Source organism: Hemitrygon akajei, chromosome 3, assembly GCF_048418815.1.
Source record: "Hemitrygon akajei chromosome 3, sHemAka1.3, whole genome shotgun sequence".
In the NCBI taxonomy this organism is placed as follows: domain Eukaryota; kingdom Metazoa; phylum Chordata; class Chondrichthyes; order Myliobatiformes; family Dasyatidae; genus Hemitrygon; species Hemitrygon akajei.
Window position 1 is genome coordinate 44,181,990 of NC_133126.1, and position 16,390 is coordinate 44,198,379.

General features: G+C 38.9%; 1 protein-coding gene across 4 annotated transcripts; it reads left to right on the forward strand.

Moving 5' to 3' along the window:
• The first annotated feature begins 3,077 nt into the window (after positions 1–3,077).
• LOC140724921 (protein LBH) lies at positions 3,078–16,183 on the forward strand. 4 transcript variants are annotated; one of them, XM_073039721.1, is made up of 4 exons: positions 3,078–3,330; positions 4,719–4,806; positions 10,348–10,555; positions 12,264–12,569. In XM_073039721.1, exons 2-4 carry the CDS (start codon positions 4,720–4,722, stop codon positions 12,374–12,376), a joined length of 408 nt encoding a protein of 135 aa, XP_072895822.1. In that variant the 5' UTR covers positions 3,078–3,330; position 4,719; the 3' UTR covers positions 12,377–12,569. The 4 variants fall into 4 exon arrangements, with proteins under 4 accessions (XP_072895822.1, XP_072895821.1, XP_072895823.1 ...); XM_073039720.1 differs by lacking the exon at positions 3,078–3,330 and adding an exon at positions 3,337–4,015; XM_073039722.1 differs by lacking the exon at positions 3,078–3,330 and adding an exon at positions 3,337–3,996.
• Positions 16,184–16,390: the final 207 nt, after the last annotated feature.

A 16,390-nucleotide genomic window follows, 5' to 3' on the forward strand; every position in this document is an offset into this window, starting at 1 on the left:
TAATTCAATCTTTTCCTCAACAGTAAAGCTTCTAGTCCCTCAAAGTTCGGATGGTTGTACATCATCAGAGGAATTTTCCTCTTTGTAAATGTGAGGACTCCTTGGGGAATTTTCAGAGATGGATGCAGTGTGATAAGAACTACGTTCTCCTTTTGTGGTTACTCACCTCAATGCAACCTCCAACTACAGCCCTGAACAGGATTATTGAAAGAGCTATGCAACTAGCAGTGTGGTAATGGCTATCAAAGTGGGTATCCTAGAGGTGAACTTCTACAGCTTGCCACAGTCTAGAGTACCCAACAGTGTACGCCAAGCTGCTTGGAATCTTCATACTGGTGGCCTGCATTCTGCATACTCTTGCAAACCCAGAGTTACAGGACAATTAGATTAGATTTACTTATTAATCACAGGTACAGCAAAACTTATAGTGGAATGTGTTGTTTGCATTAACAACCAACACAGTCCAAGGATATGCTGGGGCAGCCTGTGTGTCACCACACATTCCAGCACCAACATAGGAAGAGCGACAAAGGGGTTGAAAGTCCCAAGGGCCATCGGGTGGAGCCTGAAGAACAGCAGGAGCAAGAGGAAGAAGGTCACTACTGGGAGGTCATTTCAGCTCTGTTCATGCAGCCTCAACTCCCACCTGAGTGGAGAAAGCAGGCTTTCACTACATAGACAACAAGGACTCCATGATAGAGAAACATTTTACACCAAATTCTCAAAAGGTCTCCATATGACAAACCTTAAGGCAAACGTAGTTAGTCAGGATAGGCCATATGATGCATACAATCCCACACATCCTGACGTGTAGATCCAGCTGCTCTGTATGTGACACATTCATAGAAACATAGAAAACCTACAGCACAATTCAGGCCCTTCGGCCCACAAAGTTCTGCCGAACTTGTCCTTACCTTAGGAATTACCCATGGTTACCCGTAGCCCTCTAGTTTTCTAAGCTCCATGTACCTATCCAGGAATCTCTTAAAAGACCCAACCATATCCGCCTCCACCACCATTGCTGGCAGCCCATTCCACGCACTCACCACTCTCTGAGTAAAAACCTACCCCTGACATCTCCTCTGCACCTACTTCCAAGCACCTTAAAACTGTGCCCTCTCGGGCTAGCCATTTCAGCCCTGGGAAAAAGCCTCTGACTATCCACACGATCAATGCCTCTCATCATTTTATACACCTCTATCAGGTCACTTAATCATAAGTGAATAAATCCTTGCTCCTAATACTTTAATGGCTTCTTACTACATTGCTATCTTTTCCTGATGAATTGTATCTCATTTAAAGAACTCATAAAAATTTAGTGATGTTCTCCACTGTGTGTCTGAGATCAGTGGCATGCAGTTCACTTTGGGTCTCTTGTGGGAGTAAGAAATTTTCCATCAGTATTGCTCCATTTTACCTATTTCTTACTGGCGAGGGAGACTACAGACAAAGCACCTTTATGGTGGGCCTGGCTGATATAATTTCCTTTATCAACTGGGAGTTTCCTCTTGGAAGGCAAGTTGGTTGAATGGGCTCTCAATTTCCCTCTGAGTGAATGTTACATTAACATTTGAAAATGGGGATGAGAAGGAAAAGGATCAGGCACGATAAAATGTCGGAGATCTTCTCCTAGATCCTAAGGTCTTATGGTCTTTTGGTCTCCCTGCCTCCTGTTTCCTCCAATCCCTTGAAGGATCGATGCCCTTAAAGTGTTAGCCAGGAAGTAGTAGGGAGATACGTCGAGTTGGTTGAACTCCTGATGGAGATTCTGCAGTTGCTGGTTCACTTTTTATTTTCACCTGCAAACTATTTTGAAGCAGTTTCGAAATGGATTTCGGTATTCCCGCGATTTTGTTGAGGATAGGCGCTAGCGCTAAACCATCCATGTTTTACTGCATCAAAAAATGGGTGTAATCAAATTTCCAACCATAAAATGTTAATGCGATCCTACTATATAAATTCATCGTTCCTCGCATTTACATCATCGGCCAGCTGAAAAGACAGTCCACCCACAGGCCGCCGGATGAAAGGCGACAAGTATCCGCCCAGCTTATTGTGACATGCTATTCTGAAGGTGCAGTGATATAGAATGCGGGTGCTCTTTAGAGTGTGTGCGCTGACAATACGGGCAAAGTCACCTCCTACGTGCGTCCATTGAGAATTGTCCAGAGAGCTCAGCCATCTTTTACACATCCGAGGATCAGCTCACTTCTGTTTGCCGTCCATCTGAGAACAACACAGCGCTGCTTTCCAGGTTCAAAGCATAGTTTAGATGAGAATATCTTGCAGTTAGGTTCCCTTCATTCCCCTGGTGTTGCGTCTGAAGTGTGAAGCGGATATTTTCACTGCCTTCTCTGGATTGGTTTTATTTCTGGCATTAGCAATAACATCAACATATGCTGGTAATATTCCCAGCGGAAAACACAGCTGCTCGTCCTTGAAGCAATGTTATCGTTATTCACCCTTTGGCGACAACTACAATATCCAGATCTCATCTTAGCAGTAGAAACATGCTTTCTCTCTCTCTCTCTCTTTTTCTCAGTCTAACCCCACCCCTAATATTAAGTACAATTCTTCAAGTTTCTTTTCCTAATCTAATGCCACCCTCGTCTCTGAGCCATTGTGTCGGCCACTTGGCAGGGTTAATTTACCACAACTGCTCGCCTTTACAGTGACAGCGAGAAAAGCTGAAAACAAATAAAACTGAAAATTCTCAGCTGTGTTTATTACTGAGAGACGACGCTTTCAGCCTGGAAATAAGCATTTACTCCACCATCAAGAAACAATTCATATTTATATTCTCTATCAACTATCTGCATTGATAGTCTGATGCATAGATACTTTAAACAAGCAGAGAATAAGGCAAACGATTCCTAGTATCGTGACATCCATTTGTTTTTAATATAACCTTGTAGAAATCAGATCGGTTAATATTTATGTGAGGATTCATGTTCGAACCTTGCTGATAGTCAGATGATGACATGTTGAATGCTAGTCTCAAATAGCTCCCCTCGCCACATCGGTCTAATTCTTACACTGGTGAATATTTTAAACTTTAAAAAGGGCAAATCTGGAGAGAGATGCATTAAGACGTCACAGCCACCGCACTCGATTTAGACTTTTAACCTCTTCGGAGAACGAAAAAGATTCTTCGTCGTTTCTGAGAACCGATTTCATTGTTTTGTTGTAGTGATCAGCCGCAACCACCCCACCCCCACCCGAATGCAATAAGAGTCCAGTACATGGACACTGCAAGTTCCGAAAGCGTCATAGCCAACAGGACGCGGCCGAAACACTGGTGTGGTTAAATGTCAGGCTGTTTGTTAGAAGGTAGGTGGTTATACATTCGCGCCACCGGAAACTTACGGCTGCGATCTATCTCCCCTATAAACAGCTGGTGATCAATTTTAGATCAAATCAAGGTACTCACGGCACCTTTGGGAGAAGGGGATGTAAATGAGCCGCCTTTTTAAATCCAAAATACTGTCAGAGCAGAGCAATTGATTCAGATATGAGGATTACCATAATTTGTGTGCATATATTTGATATTCCTACCTAATGATAAATAATATATTTTAATCAGGGTTCCTTTGATCTAATCTCTCTTCCTCCTCCCGTCGCCACCCCCTTCCCAACATTTACAGCCCCCTTCAAAGATCCTGCCGATCGAACGGGCGGGCTGAGACCTCCAGCCCCTCCTGTCATAAGTGGCCGGCAGCGGCTCTCCCTCAGAATGCCTGTTCACTGATGATGTGGATATGGTGAGAAAGCCTCTCTCCCTCCCTCCCTCCCTCCCTCTGTGGCTGTATGGACAATTGCCGTGGTTTTTCCTGGGGCGGCTCACACTCACCGCGTCCTGTGAGCTGAGGTCGTCCGTTAACGCAGAGCTGCCACCCTTCAAAGTCGGCAACCAGAGACTATTCGGCGCGAATTAACCTCCAGCAGCTTCCCACATCCCAGACACAGGAACAAGCTCAAGGCGCGGGCGGCATCCAGGTGAATTTCTCCTCTGAAGGTAGGAATGGTGGCTGTGTTTTGCACTGTTCAGTCCCAATGCTTTGCTATAACGACAGCAACAAAGAGGTGTAGAGTAGCAGCCCTGTAGCGAACGAGCCTAACAAACATAAACATTTTCTCGTTCCTCTCTCATCTATCGGTTTAAAACAAACCGATTGATTGATTGAATCAACGACAGCGTTCCTGTTGGCAGGGTGGCTAATGCCGAGGCTTGGCGGTATTTGAAATATAATGCACAGAAACAATTAGGAAGCGTGAAGTTTTGGAATGTCATTTTTTTGCCAACAAATTCCTTTGCAGCCAAAATTTCGCTGTATGTTTTCTTGTCGGAACCTATGGGATTGGATTGTATAGAGTACGAGTGGCCGTCCCGCTTATCAATGACAAAAATGATCGCGCTCCACGTTCTCGTCACCCTACTGAATAACATCTTTGTTCCCCTTCTGGTATGAAAATTCCAACCAACGGACTGATGTTCCATTAAATCTACCCAAACCTGTTTGTTCGGTGACAGTGTATCTGTGTTCCTGCCCAAAAGAAGGAAGGGGATCGCTTTCTGAATGTCTTTTCTGCATGGTTATTTGGTTTCCTAATGTTCAGACTCCCCATTCCACTAAACTCCACTGTAGGCACACGATGTTAGTAAAATGGTACGTTTGCCTGTAGAATTTGCCAAACTCGTTGAGTACTTTGTGTTTCAGAATGACAGAAGTGATGAGTAGCTGCGAGCCTGTAATGGAGGATTTTACTTTAAACCCGACTTCAGAGGAAGGGAAACTACCTTTCCAGGTAATGTATGTTTGTGTGAAGATAAAATCTATGAAGAGTAAATGCTTAGAACTCTATTCTGCTTCATGGTCACAATCTGCCAGGTTGGCAGTGCCACAGAAGTTCTCTATTAAGAAAAAAACCCCATTTATATAGCACCTTTCCTAACTCTGTAGTCCCAAAGTGCTTTACAGTTCCTAATGGAGAAAAATCCTGCTGTACTGAGGATAATACGCTGATGGAAGTTTTATCACTTGTGTTGTTTGCTGAGTTTATTTTTGTCCCTGGTATCAGTCACCTGGTGTGAAGAATTATTTTAGCAATGTACGTTCATCAGCCCAATAAAACCAAGTAAGTTATAGGGATGCGAAGCATCCTATACTCACTTACTTAAACAGGAAAGATATTTGCCAGGATTATTCATACCATTCTACCTGGAAAGGGAAATGCAGACACATCTGTGCCAAGAATGGTTAGTCTCCACATTCCCCAGATTAGATCACAGTTACATATTTTACAAAATGGTTGCAGTCACTAGATGAACTGGAAATATGAAAGGAATTGAGGGAGGAGGAGGATCATGTGCTGACCTGTGTCTGGATCTGCAGAGGCCAAAGATGAATAATATACTTCCGTTCCAGCCCCAGAAGATGTAATTTATGACCTTACAGATTCTCGGACGTTTTTGCTCATGTGGGAAGGGATGGAAAACCATCTGGAGAGGTTTGCACAACATCTGTCAGGGACGTGGCTGGTCATCTTCAAGATGTTACCGCTTCCAAGGTTCGGGAGAAAAGTGGTAGATGAGGGGATAGCAATTAATGAGTGAAGGACTGGTGTTTTTATGGAGGGGGTGATGGAAGTTATCTATTAAAAGAAAGCTAACAGATCGAGGAGGAAATCCATTAACTGCATGTGTGAAAATCTGTCGAATGGCCAGGAGTTTATTGTGTTTGAGGATACGGGAGCATAAATTGGAGATCATGAATGGAATTAGTTTGGAGAAGCCATGAGAAGAGATTGGGCAAAACTTGATGTAGTCAAAGCAAAAGAATAGGTTGGACAAGTCACTGATGTAAATATAATGCATAAAGGGATTTAGGGGGTTGGGGGCAGTGAGCAAAGATCTTTCCACCAGAGCATTGTAGGGACTGGGAACTCACTGACTGAAAAATTTCCAGAGGAAGCTATCTTCAACATATTTAAAAGGTACTTGAAAAGTTACGATCTGCAAGGCTGCAGACTGGGAGCTGAGAATAGGGAGGGTAGTTTTTTTTTGACTGGCATGGACACAATGGCTTCATTCTACATCATACGTTTCCCACAATTCAAGTGCAAGCAGAGACAAAAGCCGCAGAAGTATCTGTGGATGGTCTCTATTTTGAAGATGAGAACATCTGTAGTTCCTGCCGTCTGTTAATGCAGACAATGGAAGGTGTAAAGAGGAAGTTTGTAGTAGAGGAGATGAGTGTTTCTCATCAAGAAGATCCTCAAGGAATACAGTAGTCCATTTTGGCATAATATATGAAGTAATATTGGAAGGCTATGCTGGAGTTCATTTGCTAAGCTCAAATTCACGGTACTGGCTTTTAAAAGGGAGGATACAGGCACGTAAAATACATCATGATTGGATTGTAAGAAAGATGGCGAAGGTGGGAGTTTGTTTCTCCTCTGGAGATGGACGCAGAAGTCGCTGGCACTAAAGGAGGGGAAGGAATATGATTAGTGAAGTGTTTGGAGAAAACCTTGTCTGTATTGAGAGCAGGGGTAGGATGGTGTGACTGATGCATAGGAAATTTATATGCAGTTTCAGAGTGGAGAAGAGAGGACTTATCTTCTAGTAGTGAAGATAACAGCAGATGGCAAAAACATTTTAATTAGCTTGGACTGTAGGGTCTAAAGTAAGAAAGAAGAGTGGAAGTTTTGGGAAGAAAGTTACCGAGAAGCTCACATAAAGTGCACTCACGTAGGTTCAATGTGCAATGTATATTCCTTCATTAAATCTCATACTTTAGATAAATCAGTGTAACGTGGATAGAAAAGCCATTGTGTTACCTTCTCCATATTTAAGAGGAAGATGAGGACATTGACTCATTCAAATTACACAGCCTGCTAGTCAAATTATACAGTGGAGGCTCTAAATACAGCCAATACTGATATGTACCAATTGAGAGATCTACCGCTCCATAGCACAAATGAACTCTTTAAGGGAAGTCACACAGATGCTAACCACTCTCCTTTCTTCTGTTGTATAACTATAGTCAACAGTTAAGCTTTTTTAAAATATTCATGACAATTAAATAGGCTCATCTTCTGTTCAATGTAAAATGGAACTGGACTGAATAAGCAGAATCTAATGACAGTAAATGTACTGTAGGAATATATTAATATGACTATATAATGCACCAATCGAATATATTTCCCAGTTTTGTTCAAATCCTACATTGAGCGGGAAAGGAATTTAGAATTTCTGGTGTTTTCATTGCTGTGGAGTGATCAAGCTGTTAGCACAGATTACCACCATGTAGTTCAGCTGTAAAGGAAGGATGGTCTAACAAGATCTTGTACGTGGGGAACATAGGAGAAAGCTACGCTGCATGCTGGAATTTGACTTGCTAAAATTACAAAGTGTGCTAGTCAAGCTAAGAAACACACAGAATATACCCAAGAACATGGGAACAGGAGTAGACCACCTGGCCTCTCAAACCTGCAGTGCCGTTCTATATGATCGTGGCTGATCTGTCCCAGGCCTTGTCTTCATTTCTATGTGAATTCCACATAGCACTCAAAGAATTGTTTAAACTCTTTAAAATTCCTTTGATTAAGCTTCCTCATCCCCCTAGTTTGAGAATTCCAGAGAGGCATTACCCACTGTGAGAAGAAATTCCTTTACACATCTGTTTTAATAGACTACCCCTTTACCTTCTAAATGATGCCCTTGTGTCTGAGGCTCTTCCACTAGTGGAGGCATTTCAACATCTATCTTGTTATATTCACTTCAGATTATGTATGTTTCAATAAGATTGCCCCTCATTCTTCTAAACTCCGAAGAACATAGGCCTAAATGTTTTAGCCATTTTAATGAGATGACCCTTTTACCAGGAACTAGCCCCTTAAATCTCATTTGAACTGTCTTCAATGCAATGTTTCCTTTCTTCGATAAGGGGACCAAAACAGCACAATAAAAATGCAGCTTACCAACATCTAATGCAAGTTTAATAAAGCTTCTCTAATTTTAAACTCCAAAGACCAATATGTCATTTACCTTTTTAATTACTTGCCTCATCTACGTACATGTTAACTTTTTGTGTTTCATTCACACAATAACCGCACCAGCGGTTTGCAATCTCTCTCCATTTAGGTATAGACTGCCTTTTGTTTCCTTCTTCCGAAGTGCATGACCTCACACTTTCCTATATTAAATATCATCTGCCAGGTTTTTGGCTGTTCATTTAACCTACTGTATATCTTTTTGCCGTCCAAATATTCTCATCACAGCCTGCCCTCTAAACAATCTTTGTATCATCAGCAAATTTAGATTAATTATATTCTGTCCCCTGCTCCAAATCATTAATATAGATAGTAAGTAACTAAGGACTACTCCCTAGGGGGCTCCAGTAGGATACATCTGGTCTGTCTAACTCTTTGACTCTTTGTCTTCTATGTGATAACCTGTCTCAGTCTATGTGAACAGACTCCCCCCAATTCCATAAGCTTTTGCTTTGTGCACTAGCCTTTCATATGACACGGCTTTGAATGCTTACTCAAAATTTACACTACATCTACAGGCCCTCCACTATCACCTCTGCTTGTTATATACTCAATGAACTTTAGCAAATTTGTCAAACATAATTTTGCTTTTACGTTGTTCACAGTTTGATTGTAAATTATAAGGAAAGCTCCAAATGCAGCTAATACAGATTCACCCTTAAACTCCACAATGGAATTCATTAAATCAAGGCACACAGCTGCTTAATAGTTCACCTCTTTTCTACTATACAGCAATGATCATTTTTTTCTCTTTTATTCATGATAGTATATCAAGCTCATCTTCCATTCAATGTAAAATGGAATTGAATTAAATAAAGATTTTATACAGAAAATAACCACTGTAAATATGCTATAGTTATAGTTATATGCTGGAATGCTGTACCATCCAGCCAAGGGAATTTCCCACATTTTGTTCCATTTCTATACTGAGCGGGGAAGGATACTTGATGCTGTAGAGTGAGCAAGCCCCTAAGGCAGATTATTCAGCTATAAAACTTGATAGTCTAACAATGTCTTTGTGTGGGGAGATAAAGAGGGAAAAATCACACTTCATACATCATAAATATAACTGTTCTAACAATCTTTATCTGCTGTTGATATATGCAAAATAAAGATGACTCTATTTTTCACTGCTTTAGAACATAGACCACAAAATATGATTGCATTAAATTGTTGGTACGTAAGGAGGAAGATGTTACAGGTATCTGGTATTGTTTTGTTTATCTGCCATATTCTCTCCTCCTTTGTTCCTCTTTGGTACTTTTAAAGCATGTCTGTTTTTATACATAATGTACCATAAAATGAATTAGTCTTTCATTTATAGGACTGAATTAGAAAGTTTCTTGAATAAAGTCAGAATGCAGTTCACTCATGCAGATCATAGAAGGACTGTATTGAATTACCAATCTCTGTCAACCTGGTTAATTTCAGATGAATAGTTAGTAGAGTACACCTTAGTAAACATTGATTGTGATAAAACACGATTGATATTATCAGTGCTCGAGGATACAGCACTAGTCAGTCAAGCATATCAATAAACATTATTTAGTTGGTACACCTTTAATACCATCTTTTGGATGAACATTATAAAGACCAGTAGTCTTGGAAAAGTGCTGTTAATCTATGTCTGCCAGCAGTCAAAGTATTGAGATTAATGCTTCCAACATGTAATAACATCTTTTAGGGTTTTAATAAACTCTGCTGATGTTAAGTCTCACGCATCAGCCAGAACTGTTGATTTGTATCAGTGAAGAACATATCATTATTGACAATTTATAGCATTTGGTTATTGGCTTTTTTTCTCTCTAAAAATGTATCAAATCTGATTTAGCATAAATCAAACTGAAGGTTTAATTTATTTAAGAGCTTCAACCAACAGTGCCACAATAAATTAAAATCCAACCTCAATATTAATTAAAATTACCTAGTTAACTGTACAGCATCATATCAGGCAACCTTTGGTGTTTTTCCCCTTCAGTTTCCCTTCATTCTGTGTACCATTGTCTATATGTGAGGAATTTAACAGTGACCATTCTCTGCCAGTAGAACTTTGGAACATTTTCTTCCCTAATCATATTTGCTTTGTGAAGAATTATGATTTCAAACCTAAGTTCTACTACCAGTTAGTACAATCACCACAGATCATCCCAAACAATAACATCTCCTGATGTAATCAATATCCTGAAAACCATCATGATTCAATACAACATGTAGCTTTTTTTTTGACAGTACAAGTAAATCTGTAGTAAGAATTGAAGATTACCAATGGGAAAAAATTTATTTTTGCAATAGATATTTCCTGATCCCCATGAAAAATCAGAAAGGTATCCTAAGATGACAAAAAGGCTGCCATCAATAGTCGTTGAACCAACTGAGAGTGGTGAGGTGGAGAGCGGGGAGCTGCGATGGCCACCTGAGGAAATGAACCTGCTGGAAGATGAAGGGCGTCACCAAAGTGAATTAACAACTAAACCAAAAATACTGGAAGATGAGGAAGAAGGTAACACATGCTTTTCTTTTGGTGGACAGCTGAGATCGAAGTGTACCACGCAAAATTGAATTCCATTGCAAATGAAGTAAACCTGATGTCGCAAGATGTCATCTATTCCTCTATATAATCTAACTGTGGCTTTTAATCAATACTTTGAAACACAGTAAATTTTACATGCGTTTAATGCTGATACTGACATCCTTAATTACTGAATTCAAATGAAGGTAAGCTGTAGATCTGTAAACATAAAGGCAGATTTAATCATCTGTGTTGTCACATTCATTTCACAGCATGTCTTGATAACATACTTGCTTTATTACAACAAAATCCTAATGAATATGATATTAATTTGTTCAGCAGTTTAAAACATTTTCAAAAATAATCAATTTGCCAAATTTTACATCACATTCTGATGGATGTCTCAATTAACATTCAATCAGAAACTGAAAACCGTCAATGAGAAATGTTTAACTTCTTTGATTCCAACACAGAAGTGTGTCGCTCTTTCTGAATGGAAGGAGTAGCTAACTAACCATATATTGGATTGGGTTTTCCATATGTTAAGTTGAAGAACAGCTTCTAACTGGAAGTTGTGCTCAGGAACAGTGCAGTGATAATGAAGGAAACATAACTTTAAATCCTATGTGTTAATCCTGGCTCAACTGACTGACAGCTTATAATTAAAGTTACAATCAATTTGTTTTGGCCTTGGTATAGCTAAGAGAACTGTGGAAGCTGATAATGATGCTATTTTAATTCACGCATCTGATTTATCGCATTTCCTCCTTTGAGTTCTCTCCCTTCTTCACCCAATTTTCTTAATTGGTAGTTTTTCAAATGTGTCCCAAGAGAAGAACTCAATCTGTTCTCATCTGATACCCATGAACAATTTCCTGAAACTCTCACAATGTTGGATCAGAATTAGAAATCTTACCCAGCTATTCTGTAGTTAACTATAATCACACACACAATTTTCCGACTATACTCTTGAGGTGAAGTACTCATGCAATATGAACTGGACTCAGTTATGGTTATTACTACATAATGGGGTATGACATGTTGGAAGAATGCATGTAACAATAACAACTAGACTTGACCCTGCATATTAAAGTTTTAAATTTCTATAGCTAGGATGAGCTGAAAATATCACTGAAGTGAAACCAGGTACCTGAGACACAAATAATATGGAAAAGACTGTAGATTGTACTTATCATAATTACTGCTGTTCAATGAATTTCACTAGAGGAGTAAACAATCAAGTACTGTTCTCATGAAGCTAACTGGAAAGAAGTACACCTTGGACATTTCCCCATTTACCGGTAGTTGTCCATCTGCCATTGCTTGAAGTTGCTACACCACTCGTGTCTAAATAACAACAGCCCTTCTAGCCATGCCACATCTTCAACATCATTTTTTGTCCTAGTAGATTTCTCACCTAAGACAGTTATCTTGTAAACAATTCCTCCAGAGTGAGGGTAATACGGAGCATAATTTATGCTGACGTCCACTTCTCCTCACATTAACTAGCTCAAATGAATCTCTGCAGGGGTCTGAAAGCAAGTTGCTGCTTACATGAATTTAACATGAGAATATAACAACACAAACAAAAATAATTTCAAAATGGCGGCAGTTAGTGTTTGAGGATTTTCACAGGAATAGAGATTTGCTGGAATAATCGTATGTGTATGACTGCTCTTTTAGTATTTCTGTTTTGTAGTTGGACTCATCATTACAGCAGTAAGCTCCAGAGGGGGAAACAAATGGAATAGTGAAGAAGGAGGGGCAGCAGCTGAACCTGCCAGTGATCAGCAGAGGATAAATGTTATATGAGCCCCATGTTTGGCTCTATTTTGTCACAATTTTCAATGTAAATAATGTTTGTTTTATGCATAAAAAGCATGATACAAACTATATTCAGTAAAATGCCATGTAGCAAAACGTTTTGACTGACTTTCATTTCACTGGTGAGAAAAACTGTGATAACTTTGCCTCACACTTTCAATAAATGCCTGTCTGATGACAATGACGGTGTTCCATTGTCTAACGGCCAAGCCAGTAATGTTAATTCTGTTCATTCTAGATATATCATCACAACCCAGTCAGATACCAGAAATCGAAATGAACTATTCTGGTCAAAGAACATCAGAAAGCTCAAATGACAGCAGCTAAAAGCAAACATGACCTGACTGGAACCCCACTGTGAATGTTTGGTCACAGACTGGAATTTGATAGAGAACCTCAAAAGGAATTCTGAGTCAACAGACTTGTTTGTCAAAAGGCTTCATCTGAATGTTTTGCAGTTACTTGAATTTCTGACAATTATTTATATATGTGGTGGTTGATGTTACGTAGAGATAGTATTTATTGTTTCTATATTGTCTGTGTCTTAAACCTCAAGGATGAGGTATATATTTAAGTTTATTGTCCACATTTGATCAACAATGTATTTAGTTGTATACATAGCTACAGAGGTAGTAGCTGCTTTAACTCTTCTTAAAATTCAATCACCACACCTGATCCAAATATTAATTAAATTGGACTAAAATAGTCATTGTAATGAAGTATTCACAAGTATTCCGGGCATATTAGTGTAAATGTCAATTAAGAATAAGAAAAGGTAATCTAAACTAATCCTGCTGTAAGAACACCCACTAGTATTTTTTCACTGGTGCAGGAAACTTGGAGGAGTTTGCAGCTTTGGAATGCCAGAGGCTATCTGTAGGCCAGGATATTGGTTTCTGGAAAGCAACAATTGTTTAACACTGTGATTTATAAAGCTGAGACAACCTGGATAGAAATCAATTAGTAATTTAAGGGAAAAAATGTAAGTTTGAGGTCTTGTTATTTTAAACCTGGCAAGTTGGCACAGCGCAGAGCCTGTTCCCAGGCAACAGAAGAAATGAATAGGACTGAGATCAATAGAGTGAGCTGCAGAAAAGTACTACAAGGCCAAACTCTGCCTAAACCTTCACATATTATTTGTGATATTTTATATGGGAAGTGTCTTTTCTGTTTATATGAGGGTTCATTTTGAAGTCAAAAGCCTTCGATCTTTTTCACTGCTGCCACTATTAAAATCTTAAGTTTAAATGTCAGTTTATTTGCAGAGCACTGATGAAAAATGGACAGACTTTCATTCTTCTAATTCTTTGCTATATTCATCTTAAAGAATTAACAGGGTGGGATAACAGATGTCATCAGAAAGATATACAATATATGTATGATATTATAAAAGGCAGAGAAACGTATGTGTCATGAAAAAGTCAAGGGATGAATTATTCAAAATTTTAAAATTATTCAAAATTATTGGGCATGTTATGACTGGTAGAGGATACAGATATCCATTTTAAGCATTGTTGGAGATTCAGAGACGCAGCGCCAATTGATTCACATTGAGGGAACCGAGGAGTGAGTTACACCTCCAATCTCATCATTTCAGTTTAAAAATTCGAACTTTACTGTCAGTGAAACAGCTATTCACCTCTGCTCTCGTACTTTGTTAATTCTGTGACAGATAATGTTTTAATTTGAAGTTCTTTCTCTTACATTCAGAAAACCAGCATTGCCTATCCATAGCAGATTTCTGTTTCAACTACAAACAAATCAGGATTCCAAAATGATTTTTCAGACCTCTTGGGAAAAAAATATGTTATTTGGTTTCTTGATTGAAAAGGGGAAAAGATAACCTTAAAAGCTCCCTTTACCGAATTACGCTATTCTTTCCGGCACTTTGCCTTGATCTGACGACATTGGCACAGCAGAATAGCAATTGATTTAACTGACATGATGAATGCATTATAAAAGCAACAAGATAATTGGTGTGTCAATCGAATCCACAATATTTAAACTTTGACCAATATATTTATTAACGTTCATTAATTGACCTTTTATGTGCATCATTTATTAAGGATTAAATTTGGAAAGCTTGAAATATAATATTCAGTAATCGATGAATACAGATGAAAATGATTCAAATCTGTGCAGTGCACCAGAGGAAGACTTGTATAATTCTGGATAACTTGCATCTCCAGCGATCTCATTGAATTGTCCAAATCTACAAGTTTTGAATGAGCTGAATTAAAGGAAGTCTGCTGCTGTTTATATTTGCATTGGACGATTCCTCAAAGCATCAGATTTCCACATACCTTGTGCAAAATGGAAATGGGAACCACACAAACTAGGAGTGACTCTGGCACAAATCTTTAGCAGAAGCTTGTTCAATCCGGGTTTTGTCCCTTGTTCCTGTGGTTGTAAATCACTTGGTAAGTCGGCATGAGCTTCTCTCCTCTCCCTCTCTCTCCAAACATCAGATATGCTACCATCCCTCTTAGAAAAATGGTGGATTTAATTTCAGGACCCTCTCACTTCAAAATAATTTGTTTTCTAAAGGTCTGGAAAATCACCTTGAAATCCTTCATTTGTTTTTATTTGGCTTTATCAGACTGCTGCTAAGTACCACAGTAAATTCTTGCCCACTCCCTGTTGAGTACTCCAGTGTGCCAAAATGGTGGAGGTGTCTGTTCAAAATATGTACATGACTGACTTAATAACTTTGACCAGAAGATGGGCAAGAAGCTGAACCCTGTCCCTCTTTTGGCAAGGCAGTGATCAACCAACATATTGCTGATGTGTACAATGGCTACATTTGTTCTACTTATTTGATTCCATTTCTACGTCATGGTGATCAATTTTATAATCAAACATAATTCAGCATTTTCTTAAACATATCCTGAGTTTACATTTTCATAATGCTGCTTTCAATCCTTTCAATTTGTGGAATTTGAATTTACTACAGCTTACAACAAAACATAATCAGTTTTAGATTGGTACCTTCGAAAAGCGTAATTAAGATATCACAACGATAGTTTTCTCCCTTCTGCAAAATGCCAGCAGTCGCCAAAGACTTGCAGCTTTTCCTTGTGCTAAACATTGCAGGTATATAGTCAGAAGGAAGAATAATTTCCACAGTTCAGCTCTTGTTTGTGAACTGCTCATAGTTCACCGTACACTGTCTTTGTTGGGGCAAGGTTACCATCATGTTTACAAATATAGAATTAAAAGGAAGGTGAAGATATTGAATATGTGAGCCGTATACCTTTGGTGGTTAAATATCTGTAAAAATTCTGCTGACATACCAAAACATTTACATTAGTTTTTCCAAAGGCTGATACTTATTTGCATACTGAAAATACACAATACTGGTGTTGTGCAGTGATCAGAGAAGAGCAATGAAATTCGATGTAGGTAATAGGATAGTCTCCATATGTTTGAAATAATGTAAGTGTCTAAAAATAAGACACTGTTTGAATCATTGTCTGCTTCCAAAGAGTTCATCCATTTACCATGTTTGTGCTATAGCAATAGAACTTCATATGGCAACAGAACATATAACTCAGTTCTCAATTCTGTGACCATTTCCTATTTAGTACCAGCCTTTACAATAGGCATGCACATTTGTGATACTGTAACCTGCAAAAGACAGGTCTGACTTTGTTTCTAGTAGTTTGTTCAGCAAGAAGTGTATGTGCCACTTCCTTGTTTCTACGGTTCAACAAAGTTTCTGATGCTCCGCTGAGCTGTAATTAAAGTACACTGTTTGTGCATATGGTTTCAAAATAAAATGAATTGAAAAACACAGCCTTAAATATTGTTTCCATTCAGATGAAATAAATGCATGTAGCATAAAAATGAAAACTCCAGTTTAAGGAAACATGTTTTTTTTAACATCTGATAAACGTTCTTCTTTCACTGGTGAAATAATATGGTTGAAAAGTTTCAAGGTACAGCACAGAAAGTCTCCAGGTGATCATTGTACAGTTTGAAGATTATATTAAAATGTGGAAT